Source organism: Terrapene carolina, unplaced genomic scaffold, assembly GCF_002925995.2.
Source record: "Terrapene carolina triunguis isolate 2854851 unplaced genomic scaffold, T_m_triunguis-2.0 Scaffold172, whole genome shotgun sequence".
In the NCBI taxonomy this organism is placed as follows: Eukaryota; Metazoa; Chordata; order Testudines; family Emydidae; genus Terrapene; species Terrapene triunguis.
The window spans coordinates 2419743-2446752 of NW_020664523.1; the positions used below are offsets into that span (position 1 = coordinate 2419743).

Here is a 27010-nt window from a genome sequence, read left to right on the forward strand (position 1 = left end):
AGCTCTGCCCCTAGTTGGTTCCTCCAGCACTTGCACCAGGAAATTGTCCCCTACACTTTCCAAAAACTTCCTGGATTGTCTGTGCACTGCTGTATTGCTCTCCCAGCAGATATCAGGGTGACTGAAGTCCCCCATGAGAACCAGGGAGATCTGAGAAGAATTTGGGAGTCAGTGACAGGTCCCTGCATGTCTGGGGTAGCTCAGAGGAGTTCCTCCTGTGGCCCACGCTGGACAGACACACAGTGGTCCCAGCATAAGGGGGGTATGAACAATGGGATGCAAGCATGCTAGCCACCCTCTTGGCTGGCTCCCCAGGGATCAAACCAGGGACCTCCAGGGCTAACAGCCTGAGCTAGAGAGCCCAGGCTCCCGAGGAGGGGGATTGGAACAATTCATCTCCTCTGCAGATCAGCCTTGGGGGGACCTGTCACACACACTCACTAGCGGGCTACGTAAGCGGCGACCACGATGCCACAGCTAATGTACTGTGGAATAGCACAATCCAGCAGGGAAAATGTGTAATCAGAACAAAGTCTTCTGGCGCCATCCGTCACAGAACTCCGAGCACTTCCCTATGGCGGCTGGGTATCGTTAATCCCCATTGCAGGGCGGGGAGGGGTGGGGGGCACAGAGAGTGGAAGTGGCTTGCCGGCGGTCACCTTGCTGAATTGGGAGGAGACCCCAGGAGTTCTGAATTCTAGTGCTCTTCTGTCTTGATGGAACCCTCTGAATAGCTGGAGCACTCACCATGCCCCTGGCTGGGATCTCTGGGTACAGGAGGGCAGCCAGGCTGAGGAACCACCAGTACAGGAGTGTGGCAGAGTGTAGCGACATCACTGATGGGGAAGCACCATCGGGAGGGGCAGGTGCCGGGTGATGCTGCCAGCAAAGAGGAAATAAGAAGTGCAGGGAGTAGGTAGCGCAGGTGGGGAGTCTAGTGCTGCTGGGAGTCATGGAGCCGAAGGAGGGCTGGAGGGTATCTATGTGGTGGGAAGTGTAGGGCTGACCAGGATACTTGGCAGAAGGGCACCAAGGTCTGTGGCAGGGCAGGAATCAGGGACTGGACTGACTAGGGGAGCAAAGATGGGAGGGGTGGGCAGGAATCTGCCTCTGCTGCTGCCCTGTGTAGGATGGACAGAGCGACATGTGCTGTGCCATGCTGCAGGCAGAGGGTTGGTAAGGAGTCATGCTTTAGCCAGGCTTTAGCCCTTCAGGATCCCCTTCCCCCAAAGGTGCAAGCCAGCACTGAAGGGGTTAACAATCAGAGAGCACTCCCCGGCACAGGTTATCTATATGGCTACATTGCCCAGGAGAACGTGTATCGCTGCCTTTGGGCAGGCAAAGGGGGCTGAAGCTGTTCTCTAGGCTAGTGCATCTGGGCAGGACTCAGTAGCACTGGCAGTGAAGAACTAGTTGTTCACTCTCCATTGATGTGCTACGGGGATGCTTCTGCATTGTTTTGGGAGAAGCCTCATTCACTGTGACAAGCTTCAAGCTTCAGGGAGCAGGATAAAACATCTTCATCGTGTCAGTGAAAATGCAAAGGTCCGTGTATTTCCCGTCTGTGTGCCCTGGGACAAGCTGAAGGCGCCATGCAGTTGTTAGAACAGCTGGAGTAATGGCAGATAGGGAGCCTCAATACATCATTTCCAAATGTGATCTCTGCTGCATGCCTTTACTGAAGTAGCTTACAGGGAGAGGGGAGGCTGGCTTCCCCCAGAGAGTGTCTGACAAAGTGCTGTAACCCCAAGCCAGGCTCCTGTGCAGAGTCATACCAGCTGCAGGAGAGTCCAGGCTGGGCTGACACGGGAGAGAGTGGCTTTAGTCAGCTGTTCTGGTGGAGCTGCAGAAGCCTGGGAACTGGATTCAGTGCAGGAATCTGTGAGCACCCTCTTGTGCGAAATCAGCAGCTGCTCTGCTGAGTCACAGTGGCTGCAGCAGGGTGAGTGAGATCAGGATCTGTCTCCGTCTGCTCCCTGGTTCAAGGTTGGATGGTCGACCTCAAGGCCAAGCTCGGAATGTGGAGTTCACTGTGGGAGGCTGTAATTGCCTGGGATGATTATTTTATGTGACACTTAAATGTATGCAGCCCAGTAAAAGGGTGTTTGCTTTGCTTGGTTCCCCGGGATCTGCAGCTGGTGAGTTGGTGCTGAAAGCGGGAGGATGTTTGCTGCTCTGCGTGTGCAGTGAGCTGTCATCCCAGCATTCAGAAGCATGGCTTGGTTTATCGTGGGGTTGGAGTGAATATCCCCTCAAGCCTGGGCTGAGGTGGCCAGCTGCACCGAGGCACTGGTCCTGCTCCCATTGAAGTCAGCAGCAACTCCCACTGAGTTGTGCAGGGCCAGGAGCAGGCCGGAGGGAGATGGAGGCTGAGTGGGAGTGTGGTGTGTTCACGAACAGATTCTCCATTGTCCTGCAGCCTGTGGAGTCATTGATGCCTGTGCACGGTGGGTTTAAAACGCTGCTATTATGATGGAGTGGTGTCTCGCACTCACTGGCCATGGCCAGAAATGGCTGCAGGGTCAGGGACAAATAGTGCGTGGGCTTGGAGCTGCAGCGAGAGGAGTTTGTCTCTGAGGATCCTTCAAATACAGTCCATGAGAATGGGACCATGTCAAGAAATATCAAGCAGACTCAGCAGATTCTTCATTCCCCTTGCCAGCTGCTCTGAGCTCACTGCAGAGCAATGGCTCCTTCTGGGCAGCTTCTCCCCTCTGCACTGAAGCATTCATTGGGTGTGCAGGGATGGAGACTGCTGCTGCTCCTCTGCTGCTCCTCACCTCCCAGTGACATGCATCGCCTTGTCTCCTCTCCTGGAGGTGCCTTCACCCCAAGGAGAACTTGTACTCAGTCTTTGAGACGCTCTCTTTCTGAGCGCAGTCTGTGTGGCCAAGCCCTGCCTTGGCCAGCACCACAAGGGAATTGACATGTTGCCGGGGCAAGGCAGGCCATGCCACTGGGTGCCTCAGCTCACCCCTTGCTGCTTAACGGCTGCTGCGAATGGTAGCTTGTCTGCTGGCTGGGGAGTTGAACACAGAGTCACAGTCCTGTCCACCCAGACCCCACAGTGGGTGCTGGGTGGCATGTGGAGATATCCTGCCTAACCATAGCAGTGTTGAGGGAAGACCCTCTGCCTCACTCACCTGTCACCCAGCAGGCAGGATTCAGCCTCACCAAAGGATCACTCAGCCCCTGTGATCATAGAGACAGGACTGGAAGGGACCTCCTTGGGTCTGAGTCCATAGACTATCAGGGTTGGAAGGGACCTCGGGAGGTCATCTAGTCCAACCCCCTGCTTAGAGCAGGACCAATCCCCAGACAGATTTTTGCCCTGATCCCTAAATGGCCCCCTCAAGGATTGAACTCACAACCCTGGGTTTAGCAGGCCAATGCTCAAACCACTGAGCTATCCCTCCAGTCCCTTGGTGTCACAGAGTTAATTAAGGACAGTAAACCCTTCCTAATTAATAGTTTCGCCATTGACTTGATTCTTCCCATGGCACCAACAGCCTAACCTACCCAGCGAGTTCAGCATCTGATCAGAAGAAGCCATCTGACCAGCATCAGAACTAACCTGGAGAATATGCAAGGCAGCATTGCCCCGTTCTCCTAGCTCTTTCCAGTCTCTGTTGGGAGAAGCAGAGCCTGACATGCCCCTAGCACAGCGTAGGAGGGGGAGCTGCAGAGCAGCGTAGAGCTTGGCAATTTGATTTGTAAGTTCTTTCACAGGAAGCTGAATTTTATTAGGGGCTGTGCTTTAGAAACGAATCAGTTCCAAGAGTTGGTTTCTCGATGACTGAGTCGTTCAGTCCCTGTAGCTGAAGAAATTAATTTAAAATATACAGCAGTACCATAGGCTCTGAACAGAGGTGTACGCAAGAGACAGCCATGTGCTGCAAGAAGGCAAAAGTATAATGGGGTTGGCTACAGCTGTGATTGAGTGAGCCTGGAGCCTTGTGTCTCATGGGTCTTGTCTACACTGCCACTTTACAGTGCTGCAACTTTCTCGCTCAGGGGTGTGAAAAAACACACCCCTGACCCCTGCAAGTTTCAGCGCTGTAAAGTGGCAGTGTTGACAGTGCACCAGCACTGGTAGCTACTCCCCCTCGTGGGGGTGAGTTTTTTACACAGCCACGTTAAAGCGCTGCCGTGGCAGTGCTGCCACAGCAGCACTTTAACGTTGCTAGTGAAGAAATACCCATAGAAACTTACAGCATTGATCAAAAGCACAGCAGGGCTTGCAGCTTTCTGCAGCCTTCAATAAATACTCCATCTCCTCTCCGCTCAGCCCCCACCCAAAAACCCAATCAAACACCATCCCCCAAGCAAACATGTCTCCTTGTCCTATCACTTCATTGTCACAAAGGACAGAATTAGATTTGGTGCAAATGATTTGCTGATTTGCAGGGCTTCTCAGTGTGACGACAGCTGTGTCAAACTCCCTTTCCCCCCATCCCCGCACGGCTGAACACAGCCAGCGTTCCCCGCCTCTGTCAAGGACTGAGAGGTGCCAGCTTGTGCTGGCAGAAGCAAATCAAAAAGTGATAGAAGGAAATGAAGTGGCTCTTTGGTGGCCAAAGCTTCAACTGGCAGGTTCGTTAATGACGGCCTGAGGGAAATGCCTGCAGTCCGTGACATTCCTTCTTCGGTGCTTTCTCCGGTTGCTATTTCTTGGACAAAATTCCTAGCCTGTACAGTTCACCTGCTAGCTCCCTGGCTGGAATATAATGAGGACCCAACAGCTCTTCGAATGCTTCAGGGTCAAGGCTCTCCCGATGGGGCAAAAATAATCAGATGCTTCTCCTTTCTCTGCCCTTAGAAGATAGAGAGGAGTTGAGATAAAAGTGCCCTTTCAGGAAGGATAATACAGCCCAGCTACAAGTGTATGCCCCGCTCTTTGGGTACTTTAACTTTTTGATTTGTGCATGAATAGCCAAGCAAGGTTCAGATCTTCCAGACATTGCTGAGACCCACCATCACATCTCTCACTAATTCCTACTCAAGCCTTGTGGAGAAATACAACTGCTCTTTCATGAACAGGCTGCCAGCTGACCCTCACGAATAGGTGTTTGGCTATTCGTGCATTCCTTCCAATTTATTCCTGCACGTTTTTCCCCTGTCCTTCCTCCCACATTTTAGAGTAGTCTATGTAATGGGATCAGTGTTGGGTTATATTGGAGAAAAACTAATAGAGATGTATTTAAGGCTTCAATAGTGGCAAAAGCCTTGAAACCTCAAAGGACTCCCCCTTGAGTGTACTTATCTGGCCCTCATTACCACAGTATACCAGCCCCTGACCAGGGCCGGCTCTAACTTTTTTGCCGCCCCAGGCAAAAAAGAAGAGCGCTGCCCCGCCATAACAGCCCCCCCCCCAACGCCGCGTCGCCACCCCCCCCCGAGCGCCGTGCCACACCGCCGAAACACCCGTCCCGTCCCCCCCAGGAGTGCCTCGCCTGGCCACCCAAATCCCCACCCCCCGAGCGCCTCGCCGGGCTGCCCAAACACCCCTCCCCTCCCCCCCGAGCGCTGCGCCGCACTGCCCAAACCCCCGCTCACCCACCCCCAGCGCTGCACCATGCCGCCAAAACACCCCCCGCGCTGCCTAGCCAAAACAAAAAAAACCCTCGAGTGCCGCCCCGCCGAACAACAAAAACACCGCGAGCACCCCCCATCACGCCAACATTGGCCGCCCCTTCTAAGGTGCTGCCCCAAGCACGTGCTTGGTCAGCTGGTGCCTGGAGCCGGCCCTGCCCCTGACTCTCTTGTAAGGTATTGCCCCTCACAGCACCCCAGTGCCAGGGGCGGCTCTATGTTTTTTGCCGCCCCAAGCACGGCAGTCCGGCGGCTTTTGGCGGCATGCCTGCTGGAGGTCCACCGGTCCCGCGCCTTCAGCGTCCCCGCCGCCAAATTGCCGCTGAATCCGCGGGACCGGCGGACCTCCCGCAGGCATGCCGCAGAAAGCAGCCTGACCACTGCCCTCATGGCGACTGACAGGCTGCCCCCCGCAGCTTGCCGCCCTGGTGCCTGGAGCCGCCCCTGCCAGTGCCAAGGGACAGTGCTAGCTATTTTAAAAATAGAGAACTGAGATGCAGAGACCTAAGGTTTTGTCCAGGATCACACAGAGAACGGGGACAGAGTAGGGAATTGAACCTGAGTTTTCCAGGTCTTAAGCTAATGCCCTGACCACTAAGCCATCCTTTTTTGAAACCGATCTCAAACAGAGGTGCGGTCTTACAGGGCTGTGCTAGTGATTAGAGAAACTAGCCAGCAGTTCTGCAAAAAATTTGTCTCTTTCCAGTTTATTAACAAAAATCAAGAGCTGCATATTAGTCACATCAGGTTTATCTTTGTATGTAAAATGTATGGCTAGGAATATGAGCCACATACCTGCAGTGTGTTACATCTGTTTTAAATAACATGGCAGGAGGTCAGCCTTTTAACATGACACGTATTCTAAAGGATCCAAATATACTGTCCCCATAATGCAGTTACACAACAAGCCAATCTAGTTGGGGACAGATCATTCTCTCTGTCTGATGAGCAGAAGCAGCCCTGGGATTAGTCTCCCTTTAAGAGAACAAGTGCATTTTTCTGGCACTGCTGAAGTGGCAGCCGGCTCCTGGATGCTGCAGGCCACGTGAGGCACAGCAGGGCTGGCACGTGAAAGGACGGGGTGGGAGAGTGTACATGGATGTGTGGCCTCCTGCCCCATGGCTTGGCAACCACTTTTCAATCAGCAGCATTCCAGACTGTGTCAGGCTATAGGAATGCTGCAGAATCAGATTAATTTATATCTACTTTTTCTGCAGAGGTGCACACGCAGCATGCACTTTGGCCTCATTGGGTTCATACCTGGTGGAGACACATGCACTTCTGACTCCCAGAGTATGCACAGGCATCACTGAGGCAGATCTGGATCCAGCATGCTTGGGTTTCATTGCCTTTGAACGTGTGCATTGGGGAGCTGGCAGGGTCAAGTTGCATGGATGACAATTCAAATATGCCAACAGCAAGGTTAATGAGATCTGAACAAAAGAGAAAAATCCATCACAGAAGGAAACCTTGCATGTAAATAATATCTTCTCCTTATCAGGATGCATCCTCCCTCCTGCTCTAGGACAGTGGTTTTCAAACTTTTTTTCTGGGGACCCAGTTGAAGAAAATGTGTGGGGCAGAGGGTTGGGGTCAGGAGCGGTGCCAGGGTTTTTGGCGCCCTAGGCGGGGGTCCTTCCGCGCTCCCGGTCGTCGTCGTCAATTCTGCGGCGGGGGGGTCCTTCCACGCTCCCGGTCTTCGGGGCACTTCGGCGGCGGGTACCGGAGCGAGTGAAGGACCCGCTGCAGAATTGCCGCCGAAGACCCAGAGCGCGGAAGGACCCCCCACCGCCGAATTGCCGCCAAGGGCGGCAAAATGCCGCCCCGCCCCCAAATCCTGGTGCCCTAAATGGAAGCGCCGGCCCTGGTTGGAGTCCAGGGGTGGGGCTGAGAATGAGGGGTTCAGGGTGTGGGAGGGGACCCTGGGTAAGGGCAGAGGGTTGGGATGTGGGAGGGGGTCGGGGGTCAGGGCTCTGGGCTGGGGGTGCAGGCTCTGGGGCGGGATGCAGGAAAGGGTTCCAGGTTTGGGGAGAGCTGGGGGCTGGGACAGTGGATTGGGGCACCGGGTTGGGGCATGAACTTTCCTCCGGCGGCTCCCGGTCAGCAGCGTAGCCAGGGTGCAGAGGCAGGCTTCCCACCTGTCCTGGCACCGTGGACCGCGCTGTGGCCCAGAAGCAGCCAGCAGCAGGTCTGACTCCTAGGCAGAGGTGCGCAAGCGGCTTTGCACGAGTCTTGCCCGCAGGCACTGTCTCCCCATCCCCAGTTCCCATTGGCCAGTTCCTTGCCTAGAAGCCAGACCCACTGCTGGCTGCTTCCAGGGTGCAGCGCAGTGTCAAAACAGGTAGGCACTAGCCTGCCTTAGCTGAGCAGCACCACCGATGGGACTTTTAACATCCCAATCGGCAGTGCTGACCAGAGTGACCCAGTGCCTGACATGCTGCGACCCAGTACAGGGTTGCGACCTGAACTTTTAAAAATGCTGCTCTAGGACATTAAAAGGCCAAGAAAATGGCATTAAAAGGGTTCTGGTAAAGCAGAAACAGAATCATAGAAAAATAGGACTAAGAGATCATCTAGCCCAGCCTTCTGCCCAGAGGTGGGACCAAGTAAATCTATTCTAGACCATCCCTCGCAGGTGTTTGTCCATCCTGTTCTTAAAAACCTCCAGTGACGGGGATTCTACAGCCTCCCTTGGAAGGCTGTTCCAGAGTTTAACTGCCCCCGTAGTTAGAAAGATTTTATTTTCTTAAGACTAAACATGCCCAGTTTTTTTAATCTTTCCTCACAGGTCAGGTTTTCCAAACCTTTCATTTTTGTTGCTCTCCTCTGGACTCTCTTTGTTTGTCCCCATCTTTCCTGAAATGTGGTGCCCAGAACTGGACACAGTACTCCAGCTGAGGCCACAGCAGTGCTGAGCAGGACAATTACCTCCTGTTTTTTACATATGACACTCCTGTTAATACACCACAGAATGATATTGGCATTTTTCACAACTTCATCTCATTGTTGACTCAGATTCATATTTGTGACCCACTATAACCCCCAGATCCTTTTCAGCAGTCCTACCTCCTAGCCACTGTTCCCTGTTTAGTAGTTGTACATTTGATTTTTCCTTTCTACGTGTAGTACTTTCCACTTATCATTATTGAATTTCATCTTGTTGATTTCAGACCAGTTGTCCAGTTTGTCAAGGTCATTTTGAATTCTAATCCTGTTTTCCAAAGTGCTTGCTGCTCCTCACAGCTTGGTGTCATCTGCAATTTGTATAAGCATACTCTCCACTCCATTATACACCTCATTAATGAAAATATTGAACAGTACCGGACCCAAGACAGACCCTCTGGGACCCCACAAGACACACGCTCCCAGTTTGACCATTGAGTTCTGGCTTCCAACCAGCTGTGCTCCCACCTCATAGTAATTTTATCTAGACAACATTTATCTAGACTCCCACTTCATAGTAATTTTATCTAGACAACCTGGGCTGGGGATACTGTCAGGGCCGGTGTAACCACTAGGCGAACTAGGCGGCCACCTAGGACGCCAAGATTTGGGGGTGGCAAAAAGCGGTGCCCCAAAATTTTTTTTACACTACAGTGGAGTCACATCTTACACGGGGGTTAGGTTCTAAAGTCACCGTGTAAGAGGAAAATCGTGTATAGTGAAAATTACCATAAAGTACAGTATATACAGTATACACTAGAACAGGGGTCCTCAACCTACGGCTTACATGCCAAAGGTGGCACGTGAGCTGATTTTTTTTTAATGGCAGGCTGCAGGTCCCGGCCGCCGCTGAGCCTGCTGCTGACCTGGGGTTCCGTTCACTCAGCCGGCAGCGGGCTGAGCAGTGGACCAGCTCCTGCCAGCCGGGGTCCCAGCCGCCAGCCCCGCTCAGCCTGCTGGGGTCCCAGCGGGCTCTGCTCAGCCTCCTGCCGGCCTGGGTGAATGGTCTGGGGTTCCGTTCACGTAGGGATCCGTCCGCCGGCCTGGGGTTCCGTTCACCCAGGCCACCAGGAGGCTGAGCGGATCCGGCGGCCGGGACCCCAGCTGGCAGCGGGCTGAGCAGGCTGAGTGGGTTGAGGTCCCAGCCGCCGGCCCCGCTCAGCCCGCTGCCGGTCTGGGGTTCCGGCAGCCAGCCCCTTGCCAGTTGGGGTTCCAGCCGCCGGATCCACTTAGCCTCCTGGCGGCCTGGGTGAACGGAACCGCAGGCCAGCAGGAGGCTGAGCGGATCCGGCGGCCGGAACCCTGGCTGGCAACGGGCTGAGCAGGCTGAATGGGGCTGGCGGCTGGGACCCCGGCTGGCAGGAACCGGTGGACAGAACCCCAGACTGGCAGCGGGCTGAGCGGGGTCTGGGGTCCCGGCCGCCGGCCCTGCTCAGCCCGCTGACGATCTGGGGTTCCAGCTGCCGGCCCCTTGCCAGCCAGGGTCTCGGCCACCGGGCCCACTCAGCCTCCTGCCGGCCTGGGTGAAGGGCAGGAGGCTGAGCGGAGCCGCTGGGTGGAACCCCGGCTGGCAGCTGAATGAACGGAACCCCAGGCTGGCAGCAGGCTCAGCGGTGGCCGGGACCCGCAGCCTGCCATTAAAAAAATCAGCTCACGTGCCACCTTTGGCATGCGTGCCATAGGTTGAGGACCCCTGTTCTAGTGTATACAGTGTATACTGTACTTTATGGTAATTTTCACTATACGCGATTTTCCTCTTACGCGGTGACCTTAAAACCTAACCCCCGCATAAGATGTGACTCCACTATATTTCTTTTTGAAAATTTATAATAAGTGATGCTCTGGGGGGTGGGGTGGGGGAGCTCAAGGTAGAAGTTTCGCCTAGGGTGCAAAATATCCTTGCACCGGCCCTAGATACTGTGTCAGCTGATCCCCACATTCTCCAACCTACCTGGGCAGAACACCAGACATGGTCCTGCCCACTAGCTCCTCTCCACTCCCTAGCCCACCCACTACTTGCCCCCCCCCCCAAGGCTTAGCCCTCTTACTTTTAAAAATGATTGCTTGCCCCTCTCCCCCCCTTGGGCTTTTCTGGCAGCCCTGTTGCCAGGTATCCAGTTTTAGACTGGAAACTCCAGTAGAAAACAGGACCTGAGTGTCCGGTTAGCAGTGCTGACTGGAAACTAAATGTCCGGTTATAGGAGTAACCACATTAGCCTCCACTCCTCCCACTCCCAACACCGACCCCAGAGGGCTGGAAGAGAACCTGTCCTGCTGCTGTGGGAGGAGGGGCAGCTCAGTGCAGAGAGAGACAAAGAGAATGGGCTAGAACCAGGTAGGTACCTGCTCTATGTGGGCAGGGGCGGGGGGGATCCTGTTTACCCCCTCCCCAGCCCTGCTGCGCTTGCAGTTTACCCCTGACCCCTCCCTTGCTCCAGAGACCGACTCTAGCTCCTGCCCCACTGTGCTTTTACCCCCGGCCCCTTTTACAATCATTCCTCAGGGAGGCCCACACATGTTTGGCGCCGGGCCCACAAAAAGTTAATCTGGCCCTGGTGCCAGGCAGCACGTGAGCAGTGCTAATGCAAATGTCAGGGGTTTTGGCTGCAAGACAGACTTGTGTTACACATAAAGTCCAATCATGGCCTAGCTTGGGGGTGTTTGTATAACTTTCCTAGAATCCAGCATTTCCTCTCTAATGGCTGGAAATCTGGGAAAAGATATTAACCACAGTGATAGCTAGAGATTTCCTGGGAGAGTAAGCAGGCTAGCCTGTGCCTTTGGGATAGAATGTCATAAGTTTTAGCCCCAGCGTGCATAGAGTTCTACAATCTGCTACTGCATGAGTATGCTGGCAGATGGTAAAGGGCTCAGACAGCAAGACAGAGCCCTCAGACTTGAGAATATCAGTCAGTTGAACCAGAAAAGTAATGTTGCATATTGTATAAGATCATTGCCACTGTGAAAAGGCATATGCCCCAAATATTGTGTGTCCCAGTTTCTGCAACATTAAAAGCAAGGTAACGCTCTACTTCTGGAGTATTCATTTCTTTCTGTTGCTTTCGTTACTACATGATTAACAGAAGCTGTTTTTTAGAAATTAATTATCACAAGATAGAGATGTGTACATATGATTTAAAAATATGTAACAGACCTTCCTGCAAGCCTCAGAGGTGGGTGCATGTGTGTTTGTCATATTAGAGCTGTGAGTTCTATTCCCAGCTTGTATCACTTCTCAAGTAGGTAGGAGGCCTTGCTCAGAAATAAGGACTGTGATGGGCATAGGCGCTAACTTTCTCTGGTGCCGGTGGGTGCTCGCGTCCCCCTGCCCCTGGCCCTGCCCTGACTCCACCCTTTCCCCACCCCTGGCCCCGCCCCCATTCTAACCCCTTCCCCAAATCCCCGCCCCAGCCCCGCCTCTTCCCCCGGCACGCCGTGTTCCCCCTCCTCCCCCCTCCGTCCCTGCCCCGCAAAACAGCTGTTTCGCGGCGCAAGCGCTGGGAGGGAGGGGGGAGAAGCAGGATGCGGCTGCGCGCTTGCGGAGGAGGAGGAGGTGAGCTGGAGTAGGGGGGTTACCTTGATGTGGGAAAAGCAGCAGTTGCAGGAGGAGGATTCAGACCCATTGTCATCCATCCTATTCAGAGCTGTTCTGTGTAACTAACATACTGAAGCGAGGTTCCGGGCTGGTGCCTGTGCCTTGCTAATGGAATGTTCAGGGTTTGGCAGCAAACAAAGAATAAGCTGTACTGAGCAAAACCACCCATGACAGGGATGGGCAAACTATGGCCCGGCTCGCGAGCCGTTTTAAGCTGGCCTGTGAGCCACATCACGCGGCTTGGCACAGAGTTGGGGGCTGCACCACGCGGCTCGGCCCCGCTCCAGCCTGGAAGCCGCAGCATGGTCCCACTCCGACTTCTACGCGCTCCAATGGGAGCTGCAGGGGCGGTGCCTGCCAATGAGGCAGCGTGCAGAGCCACCTGGCCACGCCTCCTTGTAGGAGCCAGAGAAGGGACATGCCACTGCTTCCGGGAGCCTCTTGAGGTAAGTGCTGGTCAGAGCCTGCACCCCCTGAGCCTATCCCCACGCCCCAACCCCCTGCCCCAGCTCTGATCCTCCTCCCACTCTCCAAACCCCTCAATCCCAGCCCAGAGTACTCTTCTGCACCCCAAACCTCTCATCCTCACCGTAGGCGCCGACTCCGTGGGTGCTCCGGGGCTGGAGTGCCCACAGGGAAAAATTGGTGGTGCTCTGCACCCACCAGCAGCCAAGCTCCCCACCCCGCCTCCCCAGCTCACCTCCGCCTCCTCCCCGAGCATGCCATGTCCCCGCTTCTCCTCCCGGGCTTGCCGCGTAACAAGCTGTGGGAGGGAGTGGAGAGGAGTGGGAACGTGGCGCACTCAGGGGAGGAGGCGGGGAAGAGGCGGAGCCGGGGCGTGGATTTGGGGAAGGAGTCCAATGGGGCAGGGAGGGGGTGGAGTTGGGGCAGGGACTTTGGAGAAGGGGTTGGAATGGGGGCGGGGCAGGGGTGGGAGGGGGGTGGGGCAGGGGTGGAGTCGGGGCACCCATTGGCACCAGGAGAAGTAGGTGCCTATGATCCCCACCCCAGAGCCCGCACCCCCAGTTGTAACCTGCACCCCTTCCCGCACCCCTTCCCCAGCACTGATCCCCCCTCCTGCCTTCTGAACCCCTCAGTCCCAGCCCAGAGCACCCTCCTACACCCCAAACTCCTCATCCCCAGCCCCACCCCAGAGCCTGCACCCCCAACCCCAATTTTGTGAGCATTCATGGCCCGCCGTACAATTTCTATTCCCCGATGTGGCCCTTGGGCCAAAAAATTTGCCCACCCCTGACCCAGGAAATGGCAAAAGCTCATAACTTGTGAAAATTTGAACAGGCTGTTGTGAAACCAGCAAAAGGCTCCTCCTTCACCCCAGGACTAACCCCCTGCCTCATTTCAAGATCCTCCAGCAAACCACATGGGCCATAGATCTCGTCATATCAATTAGAAGAATTTTTATGATGGAAAGTGTTAGGCATTCTCAGTATAGGGCCTGTTGCTGTTCTCCTGTAATGTCCCCGTAACTCACATTGTTATTGAGTGGAGTTTAGGGGAAATACTCACACTTTCCCACAGACTTCCTAAAAACAGTGAAGCAATAAAACACTCTGTCAGAGGCTGGGTAATTGTGTGGCCAATAGTATTTATGCTCAGTAGGCCATTCGATCAGTTCTCACAATGCAGGCATCCACTGGTCACCACAGGGCCCGGAAGGCAATTCACTCATACACAGGACCATACCAAGGGGCAGATGCTCTAGGGTTTGAGGCTGGTTTGTTTTTGCTTGTTTTGTTTCCCTGAAGCACCCAAGATTTGCCAATGGTCTCTAAACTGGTACAAACCCCATGTTCCTGTCACTGGGAGCCGGCATGTTCCCTTCTGCCTTGGCTGATTCCTAATGCATCCACACTCTCTGCTGGAGGCTCTCGGGCCCCTCACAAGCTGACAAACCTTCCAAGAGCCCTGATGCCCCCAAATGCCTTTCTCCACCCCCTCATGAACTTCAGCATATCCCTCCCACTGCCAAGCCCTCCTTTAAAGTCCCTTTGACTGCCCCCTGAACACCTATTTCCAGATTGTCCCACTGGTGGGTGAGTTGTTCAATGGGTAAATCCCACATGTGATCTGAGTGTAGCACATGGGCCACAAGCTGCTGCCACATGTTCCTCTGTGATGAGGTCACCCTCAAAGCTCCCCAGGTGTTAAAACAACACCCTTTCATCAGGAAGCTCCTGCTGTGCTCAGATTTGGCTATGAAGAATTGTGGTTTGCTAAACTCTAAGAAAGCCCTGGCAGCCAGATTGCTGGGAAGGCTCTGCTTCTGATCATCACCATGCGTGGTGCGAGTTAGGCGTGAGCCATTACAGAAACATCATCAAGCTGATCCAATTTTTAAAGCTGTTTTGCCTTGGCTGTCACAATGGGCCTAAAATGGAAGGCTTCTGCTGAAAGAGCCTGGCTGTGTCACTTCTAGCCCTCTTCCTTCCTGGCAGGGGGATATTGTGCTGGGAAGAAATAATGCTTTTCTTAGCAGCACTTTGGCAGGTTAATTTTCTGTAGAGTAAAGCTGGTTTTATGCTGCTTTTACACTGTCACATGTAAGGCTGTGGCAGCCCATTCTACGTGTCATGAGGCTCAGTGTAGGAGGAAACAGATGGCATGTTGTGAAGCAGCTGGATAGTTTATACACTGAAAACATAACAGTTTCTTTGCTGAAACCACTGTGAATTCTCCAGGGGATAAGAGGGAAGGTCCTCTCATGGATCACTAACTGGTTAAAAGATAGGAAACAAAGGGTAGGAATAAATGGTCAGTTTTCACAATAGAGAAATGTAACTAGTGGGGTCCCCCAAGGATCTGTACTGGCATCTTTGCTGGTCAACATATTTATAAATGCTCTGGAAAAGGGGGTGAACAGAGGGGCAAAATTTGTAGATGATACAAAATTACTCAAGATAGTTAAGTCCAAAGCAGACTGTGAAGAGCTACAAAGGGATCTCACAAAACTGGGTGACTGGGCGACAGAATGGCAGATGACATTCAGTGCTGATAAATGCAAAGTAATGCACATTGGAAAACATAATCCCAACTATACATATAAAATGTTGGGGTCTAAAATTAGCTGTTACCACTCAAGAAAGAGATCTTGGAGTCCTTGTTGATAGTTCTCTGAAAACATCCACTCAATATGCAGCAGCAGTCAAAAAAGCGAACAAAATGTTAGGAACCACTAGGAAAGGGGTAGATGAGAAGACGGAAAATATCATAATTCCTCTATATAAATCCATGCTACCACACCTTGAATACTGTGTGCAGTTCTGGTCACCCCATCTCAAAAAAGATATATTGGAATTGGAAAAGATACAAGGAAAGGCAACAAAAATTATTAGCATCTTCCATATGAGGAGAGATTAAAGAGATGGAAAAGAGGTGACTAAGAGTGGATATGATAGAGGTCTATACAATTGTGACTGGTGTGGAGAAAGTGAAGAAGGCAGTGTTATTTACTCCTTCTAGGGAGACCAGATGTCCCGATTTTATAGGGACAGTCACGATATTCAGGGCTTTTTCTGATATAGGCGCCTATTACCCCCCACACTCTGGCCCAGTTTTTTACACTTGCTCTCTGGTCACCCTAACTCCTTCATATAAGACAAGAACCAGGCATCACCCAATTAAATTAATAGGCAGCAGGTTTAAAACAAACAAAAGGAAGTATTTCTTCACACAATACATAGTCAATCTGTGGAACTCCTTGCCAGGGGATGTTGTGAAGGGTTCAAAGAAGAACTAGATAAGTTTATGGAGGTTAGCTGAGCTATTAGCCGAGATGGTAAGGGATGCAACCCCATGCTCTAGGTGTCCCTAGCCTCTGATTGCCAGAAGCTCGGAGTGGATGACAGGGGACAGATCACTCAATGATTGCCCTGTTCTGTTCAGTCCCTCTGAAGCGCTTGGCATTAGCCACTATTGGAAGACAAGATACTGAGCTAGATGGCCCATTCGTCTGACCTGGTATGGCCATTCTTATGTTTATTCTGAAGAGTGCATTCAGTTCTCCTGTATTATTAGTGTGCTGATCACGCCCAGAGGCCGCCTATCTAAGACACAAGGAGGACTCTCACCGTTAAAAATGTACACCTTATTTCTAGTCTGAATTTGTCTAGCTTCAACTTCCAGCCAATGGATTGTGTTAGACCTTCCTCGGCTGGATTGAAGAGCCCATTATTAAATATTTGTTCCCCATGTAGATAGTTAGAGACTTATCAAGTCACTCCTTAACCTTCTCTTTGTTAAGCTAAATACATTGAGCTCCTTAAGTCTATCACTCTAAGGCAGGTTTTCTAACCTTTTACTCATTCTCATGACTCTTCTCTAAACCCTCTCCAATTTTTCAACCTGCATCAGAAATTGTGGGCCCCAGAACTGGACACAGGATCCCCGCAGCCGTTGCACCAGTGCCAAATCCAGAGGTAAAATAACCTCTCTACTCCTACTTGAGATTCCCCTGTTTATGCATCCCAGGAGCTCATTTGCTCTTTTGGCTACAGCGTCACACTGGGCACTCATGTTCAGCTGATTATCCAACACCTTCTCCAGTGAACGGGGGAGGAGTAAGTTGGAGCTGCTTGGGAGAGTTGTGATTGTGATGTGAGGAGAGTGTGTCTGAACCCTTCTACACCCACCCCCCCCATGTGTGTGATGAAAGGAAAGGGGCCCGTGGACTGCGAGGGTCCAGTCTGCAGCATGTCTGTACAGGACTGTGCAGCTTGTGTCAGGAGTAGGCTACTGGGGTGGGATACGAGAGCAGACTGGATTGAATGATGGGATGGGGAAAGTCCAGGTTTAGGGGTAGCCTGTGTGCAGGTGTGAAGGGGCTGTAGAAGGGTACACAATGGTTGTTATATTTGACAGCAGGGGCGGCTCCAGCCACCAGCACACCAAGCGCGTGCCTGGGGTGGCAAGCCGTGGGGGGGCGGTGTGCCGGTCGCCATGAGGGCGGCAGTCAGGCTGCCTTCGGCGGCATGCCTGCGGGAGGTCCGCTGGTCCCGCAGTTTCGGCGGCAATTCGGCGGCGGGTACGCCAAAGGCATGGGACTGGCAGACCTCCCGCAGGCATGCCGCCAAATCCGCGTTACCAGTGGGCCTCCTGCAGGCATGCCGCCGAAAGCCGCCTGACTGCCGTGCTTGGGGCGGCAAAATACATAGAGCCGCCCCTGTTTGACAGGTGTGGTGTTCTGTGGGGGGAACGGTGTTTGAACACAGGGTAGGTACAGGTAGTGCCTGGCCATTACTGTGACAAGGCAGAGTGGGAGTGAGTGTGTCATGGGTGTGTCGGGGCATCACTCAAAGAGGGCAGAGTTAAGGCTGTGCGGGCGTTTACCTTATCTCTGTATTTCCTGGTTTTCAGAGGTTTGAGTTTTGCTGAGCCTGGCACAAGGTATCACTCGGCAGCCTGAACTCTGCATTAGTGAAGGGTTTTTCCTATTTAGTTTCCTAGTTGTTTAAACAGAAACGTGTTTGTTGGTAGGAGCTACTGGTCATTTAGGCCGTTGTATTCTCACCTCGTTGTTAAGTTAATATGCTACTGTGCCTAGGTAATAATTAAAAGCCCTAGCTCTGATCTAGTGCTTTTCATCAATAGATCTCAGAGAACTTTAGAGCATTACCCCCATTTTACAGAAGGGAAACTGAGGCACAGAGAGTCAACTTGCCCAAGGTCACCCAGCCAGTGGCAGAGTTAGCAATAGTTCCAGTCCAGTGATCTCTCCACCTGGATACACGGTTGCCCTGTTATTCCTCAGTGCTCCCTCCCCTCCTGTATGGTTTGTTATAGTGGAATGGTCTGGCTTTGAAAGGTTTGCAGTGTGTAGCTGCTAACAGGGCCCTAGAGAAATCCCATCCATGCTCTATGTCCCAAACCTTGACAGCTTTATGGCAGGCTTGTTACAGTAACTGACCTGTCAGCAGGTGAGAGCAGGCTGGTGTGTCTCCTTCTCCACCCCCTGCCCACCCCTCACCTCCAACACTTATTCCTCCCCATCCCCTTCACCGCCCAATAAGACATGAGCTGGTCCTGCAAAAACCAGGGACATGTCTGAAGTTACTCCTTGCTGACTCCTGCCCTGCACTGCTGTGCACACGTCACAGACTATTACTGGAGGGCCTCATGCTACCTGGTTCTGTAGCCCAAGCTGCACACTGAGCTGGACCCCTCACTCCCATTACCACCCCTCCACACACACACACAGCTGGGACTCCTGCCCCTGCTTCAGCCAGGCTTCCCCAGCCATGCCCCTAGCCCTCCCACCCTTCCCCCTTCACCCCACACAGGGGAAACATGTATCTTAACTATTAATTTTCTGGATTTCAGATGTTTAAATTTGTTGCCTTCATTCCCTGCACCCCAGATCCCAGCTCACATAGAGGTGCAGGGAGACGGACTCAGACATCCCAGGGGAAGCAGGGTCCCCCAGACTTCAGAGCATATAACAAGTAGGGGGCTCAGTCCCCTTGCAGAGGCGTAGGGCTCCCCCACTCCCATCACACACAAGGAAGGGGAGAATTCAAGGCTGAAAGCCCCACCCCTAAACCCCCAACTTCCTCTGCTACACCTCATATTCCCCAACCTCTCCTGTCTTCTCCTCTCCCACTCCCCCAATACCTCCCAGCTTATCTGAGCCTCCCAAACCCTCATGCTTCCCACCACCCATTCATCGCTCCCCATAATACCCCCATCCCTCACTCTTCCCCCTATTACCACCTACTCTTCCATCCCTGGATACCCCTCCTTTCCCAGTGAGGACTTGCATGCATACTTTCTTTTCAAAAAATAGTTTCATCACCTTCTGAATATTCTGCTGTGCTTCGATTCCATTTCCCCAAATCAGAAATTCTCGATGACAGAGCAATATGCCTCCCTTTTTAATTCCAGATTTCTGCTCTGGGTTGTGTTTGAATTGCCGGTGCCTGGGGCGGTGCTCAGATTCAATGACCAAAACACACCCTCAGAGCCACCCAGGTCCTGTGATGTAGTGGTAGTACCGGTTTTCCAGATGGGTAGCCTCTCTCTCTGCACGTGCTCAGTGTAATACAGTAGGAGCTAGAATGAGCACTTGAGGCTTGTGAAAATTTTAACTAGACAAGCAAAATCTTTTTGAAATGACACTGTAATTTGATTTCCCCCAAAGGGCCATTGGGTGCCATACACTCTGTCTTTGAGCATTTGTGCGATGAGTTGACCCTTGGTTTGATCTCTATCTTGAGCAAAAAAAAGATTGCCTGAATCTCTCAACTTTAAGAAAAGCTGGGAGTTTTTTCAGGGGCTGCGTCTTGGGAACCCCTTGGTCAACTGTCCCCAAATTTGGGCCACTGACCAAACCCCATGTACCCACGCGGTGTACCAAATTTCAAGGGAATTGGAGTAACCATGTACATTTTAGGGCAAATTTTAAATTGATGGCTGGATGAGCCCTCGGGGACATGGTTTGTGCATTCTGGAGGGTCTAGGTCAGTAACGTGTGTCCCTCTCCTAGGTACGCCATCGGCATCGCCTATAAATCAGCCCCAAAGAATGAGTGGATTGGCAAGAACTCCTCATCCTGGGTCTTCTCCCGCTGCAACAGCAACTTTGTGGTGAGACACAACAACAAGGAGATGCTGGTGGACGTTCACCCACAGATGAAGCGCCTGGGCATCCTCCTGGATTATGACAACAACATCCTGTCCTTCTACGACCCGGCCAGTTCTCTCCATCTCCATACATTCAACGTTTCCTTCATCCTGCCGGTGTGTCCAACGTTTACCATCTGGAACAAATCTTTGATGATCCTGTCAGGCCTGCCTGCTCCAGACTTCATCGATTACCCGGAGCAGCAGGAGTGTAACTGCCGACCGCAGGAGTCCCCATACGTATCAGGGATGAAAGCCTGCCACTAAGCAGCAGCCAACCCCTGTCATGCTCCACAGTGGATCACAGGAAATGTTTGTGGGGGCTTCTGAAAGCTGGGTTGGAAAGCAGGCCCTGCCGCCAGAGAAATAACACTCGGCGAGTGAGCACCTCCCACAGGAATCTCATTTTTAAGGGAAAAACAAAACTTTAAAAGCGATTGAAATAAACTCTGTGGCTGAGCTCTGTGAGTGTGGGAATACGGCTTGTGAAACTCCTTTGTAGCAGGATGGCGTTCCTACAGCTGGACTGTCACATGGCTTGTTTGGGGGTGAGCGGAGGGTGATGTGGGCAGTGCTTGTTCCAGGGCCCCCTAGGAGTGTGGGCAAGGGAGGGGATCCTGGGCAGAGCAGGGTGTGGCCTGGTAGGGGCCAGCTTGAGCACCAACCGGCTCCATTGACCATCGCCATTCAGATGGAGGGCTGCAATCGGCCGCATCTCAGGAAGGATCCGTCACATAAACAGCGTGGCTTTCAATGTCACCCAGACAGGCGGCCGCAGCCAACCATCCAGAGCCATTCAACTGTATGCAGATTGTGAAAGTGGAACCCGCTCTAAGAGAGCCATCCAGCTGCTTCACCTGCGGGGTGTGGCTGGTGTGTTTAGTTGACAGGGGCACACGCTTCCTCCCGCTCGGGGGGACGCTCAGACCTGAAATCTGGCTCCCCCCAGTGCTCCCTCTTCTTCCGTTATAACTGCCTCCTTTGGGAGGCCCTTTGTCATTATACATCAGGGAGGCCCCAGCCAAGCCCACCTCTGGTTGATATCTGATCTGTGAAATGGAGCAAGCTGAGGCGTCTGTCCCCTCCAGTGCCCATCTGGGGCCTGTGGAGAGCACAGGCCCCATCATGCAATGCTGCTTCTTGAGGCTGGGCTAGGTCATGCTCCATGGTAGAGATGCGTCTGGCCAAAGGATGCACTGGTTTAATGTAGGCCATCCCCCTGGAAAGAGTGTGTGTTGGGAGTGGGGAAAGGGCCCAGTATTACCTGGTGTTGCTGCTGCTGCCGCCAGGCAGGGGGAGTGGAAGCTGGCCAAACAGCACCATCTCCAGAGAAGCAGGAGAGAGCCAGTGGGCCGTGGGATGTATAACTACTGTAGCGTACAAGGACTGTATCCATTATTTATGCCTCTGCACACAGCCCTGGTCAGAATTCACTTTCTCCTCTGTACGTTGTGTTGGTGTGAGGGTTGACTGGGGGCTACAAGGGAGTAAATCTGGAAGACCAAATATGAGCGCTGATAGCAAGCAAGGCAGCCTGGCCGGGCAAAGTCCGTCTAGCTCGTTCTCTGTCCCATGCTGGCTGGTTCTTGGGGTCGCCTCTGGAGTCAATGCAGAGCCGTTCCTTTCACTCTGAAGTTAACCTATGGGGCGGAGATCAGAATCCAGTCCCCGGGCCTTTATGTTTGGGTAACTTTGCCCCCTCTCATGCAGAGACTTGCCCAAGGTTTTTGTTTCCCATGAATCCCAGCTGGTCTGACCCTCCCTGGAAGGCACCTTGCGTCATCACTTACGCTGGGACCGAGCAAGGGCAAGTTCTGCTAATCCTCAGCTCTTCCCTTCCTGATGCTGGGGGAGCGTGTTGCGTAGATAGCTGTGAATGACAACAGGAGCTGGGCATGGGAGGATGGGCCTGCATGTGTCAGAGGAACCGCAGGTCATGGGGAGACAGTGCCCAAAGCACACAGAAAGCTGCCTCGTGGGGCCTTTGATCTGAATTGGGAGAGGGATAGGCAATGTCTTAACTTTCATAGGTGCAAAGGGAATGCCGTCACCAGCAAGTGCGACTTACGATGTCTCGGTTCCAGCTGCTTCTGCAGCTGTGGGAAGGTCTAGCCTGGGTTTGCAGCCTTCCACACCAGAGCCGGTCCTGCTGCAGACCCTCATTCCATGCTGTGGACATGGCTGTCTGAATATCAGTCTACTGGCTTTTAAAGTCTGGTTCTTTCACACACAGCTGGTGCTGTTCTGCCAGGGACCCAGCATCCAAACAGCTTTTAGAACTGGCGCTAACAAAACCTCCGTACCTTGGGAAGTCTCTCCTTTGGAACGAGGTTTGGCTCTTTTGTCCAGCCAAGCACCAGGCTGGCAGTATTTGCTAGTGCCGGTCCAGGGGCCAGGTTCAGTGTGTTCTTTGGAATGTCCCTTCTGTTAGTCTCTCCTTAGTTTTGTTGCATGGGGCCATGTGATCCAGGACAGGAGAAGTTGCCCGACTGCCCTTGTGTGGCTTAAAACTCTGCTTAACTTTTCCTTGTTTCAAACAGGAAGAGACCTCTGGACCTTGCTGATCAGAAATCTACCTCATAGCCCAACCTCCGGGGAGCAGGTGGATTGATTGATCCAGGGGTAGTCTTAGTGTGTGTGCTACTTAGTGTTAGGATGGAGTGGGCAGAGCATGGCTCACCTGGCTGGAGGGAGATTCCTGCCTAGTTTCAGGAGTGGAGGCTGGTTTGGCTCAGATGGAGTGAAGTGTAATGTGTGCACTGGACCGTTGGCTGCTGTAAAGTCCTGCTGCTAGGCTTTGAGGACGCGGGTTGGAGCCAGGCAGCCTGTGAACCAAACCCAGTATTGCCCCTTGTGACTCATCTGGGTTCACTTAATGCCTCCTTCCCTCCTGCCGGCCCTCACCTATCCGAGGTGCCCCGACTCGAACTGATGTGCTCCCATCTTTCGGTTCTCTCTGGCAGCTTTCTTGCCTGATACAGGCCCCTCTGAAGCTCATTAAGCAGCCTCCCCAGCTCATGGACAGTCTACCGAATGCCATTGTTCTTTGGGGTGAGTCAGGATGGGGTGTGCATGTGGCCCCTGAAGCTATGTCAGATGAGATCTATGGCTGGCTGATCATAAAAGGTTACCATGCCAGCTGATGTGCTGCAGAGCCTTGAATGAGCTGTGCTGATGGATACTTTTTATTAACACTAAATTGCCATCAGGATCAGCAGAAGATTGATACCTTCTTGCAGGCACAGGGTGTATAAAAATGAACCTGACTTTTCTCCCCTTTCGGTATTCAACATTTATGATGACTGGCTGCCTAATGAAAGGGTGTGTGGGGTGGGGGGTAATATGGAAAAATTATATGCCACCTTGTGCTAGGTTGGGAATCAGAAAGGTCTTTTCGTTCCCTGTCTCTGGTCTAGGCAGCTTTCCCTGCCACAGAAGGCCCTGTGCTGTTTGCCCATAAATTGCAGTGTGTGATGCATCAGTTCAGAGCTGAGGGAAGGTTTCTATTTGCTCCTGCTGGCCCGAGCTGCTGATGGTGGTGTGTGGGGATTCACATCACCATTCCTGCCTTGCCCTGCAGCTAATCCCAGAATCATTTTAAGCAGATAAATTGCCATTTTCAGGTTGATTTTTTCAAAGGCACATAATGCTACCCCCTTTGTGCTGACCCAGAGTGTTCCCAACGGGGGGACTGCTTGTGACGGAAGCTGTCTCAAACAGACGCCTGCACACTGTAGATGGATTTTAACATTTGAAAAATAGGGGCCAAGCTTTTCAGCTGGCCCTGTCGCTGTTTAGACGGGATCGTTGTTGGAGACTCTGCCACATCCTTTAACTCGGAGCACAAGAGCCATTCATGTGACATTGCACCTGAGGAAATGGCACTAATTACATTGGGGTTCTGAAGAACTGTACCAGTGACGGGCAGGAGGGCACTGCAGAGAGCTTGTCTGGGAGAATGGAAATGGGGAGGCCAGCTCAATAAGCTGACTGACCTGGGGTTCATCGCTTGCATTCCTCTCTGCTGGTTGTTAAAAGCAAAACCCAACCATGTCTGTCAGTGTGGACAGTTGCTGTCCTGTGCTAAGTCCAGGAGCAAAGCCTGGCTCCTTCACTGCGGAACTCAGGCAAGTCAGGCCCCTGCACTAGAGAGCTGTCCTCTGCAGATGGAAATGGATCCTCAAAGCTCCCCTGTTGCATCATGGCCTTTGCCTCCCACCCATTAGCGAGCAATCCCATTGGTGAAAATGCCCGGTGTCATATGACGCTGCGATAGTTCCAGCCAATCTGAGCCTATCCAGCCTCTGCTGCCCATGGTTGGAATTAACATAGAAATGCTTTCTTCCTTTTTCTGTCATCCTGTTGGAAGCAGGTAGCAGGATCGGAGGGGGCCGGTTCAAGTCATTGCAGGAAGTTCATTTGTCATCTGTATTTCTGCCTCATGCAGAGTTCTGCGGCTGCTGGATGTTTTTATCATAGTAAATCCATTGTATCTGATTTGGGATGTGGTGAAAATCTGGTTACAGTGAAACCTCTCATACTTTCTCTTCATATGTAACATAACTGGGGTTTGGGGTTTTTTTTTTTTGTGTGGCAATTTCTTTGTTAATGTGTATATATATAAATATAATATAATATATATATATACATACTTGCCGTGTTTGTGTATTGAGGAGCTGCTACCACATCTGACATCGCACTCATTCTGGTAATCTCATCTTTGGACATTATATCAACCTTAGAGGTTATATTATATCATTATAATATCATTATATCAACCCCTCACTTGAGCTGAAGATACAGAAGTCAGTCATGTTAAAACCAAAGGCCACAGCTCCCAGAGCAGGGTTCCACTCCTCATCAGTTTCACATGCAATCTTTTCAAATCACCTTTTCTCTGTCAACTGGGCTCTCTTTTCTCTACTCAAAATCAGCTGGAACTCTGAAGCCACATCGCAGGCTGTTTCATGTCGGGGGGGGGGGGGGGGGGAGAATGCTGTTATGCTGATATGTGAACTAGCAACCAAGATGCCTTAACTAATCCAAAGCCCCAGTAGCCACATCACAAAGTGAGGTAGCCCTGTTTAGACACTTTAGTGAGTGAGACGAAATCACGGCAGTAAATTAGATAATCACAGCGGAGACAATCACAAGAGTTTGTGTGGGGCAAACGTAAAGCTGAGATTCCAGTGCGGGACTCTGATATTGTATAACCAGGGGAGACGAGGGTCTCCTGTTATAATCCTTCACAACAATCCAGGTGCTTTTCCCAGGATCCCTTCCTAGGCGCAAGAGAGACCCCAATTGAGCTGCCCTATTAGAAAACCCCCACAACCTGGCCATGTAGGGCTGACTGGGCAGAATGGGAGTGGGGGGGGAGCTGCTCTTGCAGTAGAGCTCTGTGTTGTTTGTTAGACCTACCCAAACACCTGCTCTTGAGGGCAAATCAAACTGTGGCAAGCTGCTGGAGTTTCCAGAACTGTGAGCCCCTGTGTTACCCCCTCAGCCTCAGCAAGTGAGAGCGTTGCTGCTGCTAAGCTATGTGTCAGCTCCCTGGCACACCAGCTTGTCTGCCATGGCAGCAAACTCTTCAGGACTCTGCCCGGCCAAACCTGGTAACAATCAGTTAACCCCAGTTCCTGAGTTCCTCAGAGACGTCGCTGTGCACTGCTCAGCCTCTCTGTCTGTAGCGCTCACCAAACCTTATCAGATTTGCTGCTCCTTTAAAGAAACCATACATAGCTGCTTATTAACTTAACGTGAGCTGACAAACCCTCCACTTCAAACAGAGCACTGAGTGGGTTTATAGTAAAAGTAAAACAAGTTTATTAACAAAAGGGTGGAGGGTTAAGTGATACCAAGTTGAAAGGCTAAAGATAAAAATGGTTGCAAACAAACAAAAGTAAAACACACTTCTGTGACTAACAGCTCTAGTTCTCGTTCAAGATGGGTTCCCTACATACAGCAACTTCTCCAGCGAGACTGGCTGGGATCCACCCTGACACAATCAAAGTTCTGGTTACTTTGGTCCCTCAGGAGACAGATAACCTAGGAGTTCACTCCCCCTCTCTGTATAGCCCAGTAACCCTTGGACATGGGTAAAGTGCCTTTCTCTTCCTGCATGTGGATGCCATGCTGTCTGGTGTAGACTCCAGGCTGGTTCCTCCCTCGCTGGTGATTTTCACAGTGCAAATGTTCTCTTCCTGCAACCCGACACAAATGGCAACCCACTGAATTTGGCCACACTTGGGTTAGCCTTTTTCCTTTGCCTAAAGAAAACCTGTTTCTCAAAGCCCCTGACATTTTAGTCACATATTTCCAGCACATCTGTGAAGTTCCGTGTGGGTTAACCATACTTGCATCACACAGGAATATTAATGATCAGTGAGTTATTAGTTTTCCAGTGGTCTATTACATGCCCTCTTTTGGGTAAGTCCCATGAGAATCGTGTGTCATCTGGCATTGGGCTGCGCGCAGGGGCACAAACACCTAGCTACCCATATATAGTGGTAGGTAACAAACACTTTCAACAAACACAACAAACACTTATCCACCGGGGGGAGGGATAGCTCAGTGGTTTGAGCATTGGCCTGCTAAACCCAGGGTTGTGAGTTTAATTTTTGAGGGGGCCATTTAGGGACCTGGGGCAAGGGGGATTGGTCCTGCTTTGAGCAGGGGGTTGGACTAGATGACCTCCTGAGGTCCCTTCCAACCCTGATATTCTATGATTCTATGATCCTAAAGCAGAGGGTCTCATGCTGTGGCTGGTGCCTTGCTGGAGTGACTGTAGGGAGATGGCTGGTCATATGGGGCTGGCTCTTTCTCCCATCTGCTCAGTCACATTCAAAGAAGGTTCAATATGTGCACATATAAAATATCCCCGTGTGCCTTGTCCCTGCCAGTGATCACTGCTCTGGGGCTGGTGTAGGCTTGTGAAAGTGAAGGGGGGCTCTAGTAAACAACCTCGCCATGAGCTGTTTCATGAAAAGGGCTGAGAAAGGCTACCAATGAGCTGTGCAGAGAGCCCAAATTATGGCCCTGTGCCTCCACTGTGGCCAACAGGCTTGCATGGGTGGAACAGAGCAGAATGGGGCCACTGAGTGCACGAATGGCACCCACTGCTGCACAAGCAGGTCTGCACAGCTGGGCAGCACAGGGGTGTTCTGCACCCACTGTGTGGCACAAAAGGGGCGGCAAATAGGCAGAGTTTTAGTTATCCAAATTGGAACACGGCCAGGTAACCAGG

At 52.2% G+C, this 27010-nt stretch overlaps 1 protein-coding gene across 1 annotated transcript in view; it reads left to right on the top strand.

Moving 5' to 3' along the window:
• The window catches only part of LOC112106020 (probable E3 ubiquitin-protein ligase MID2), a 412491-nt gene extending 390012 nt beyond the window's left edge, over positions 1-22479 (top strand). Inside the window, exon 12 of the mRNA XM_029912053.1 lies at positions 19629-22479. Coding sequence (XP_029767913.1) covers positions 19629-20031 — 403 coding nt within the window. The 3' untranslated portion in view covers positions 20032-22479. The remainder of the gene's footprint in view (positions 1-19628) is intronic.
• The last annotated feature ends 4531 nt before the right edge of the window (positions 22480-27010 follow it).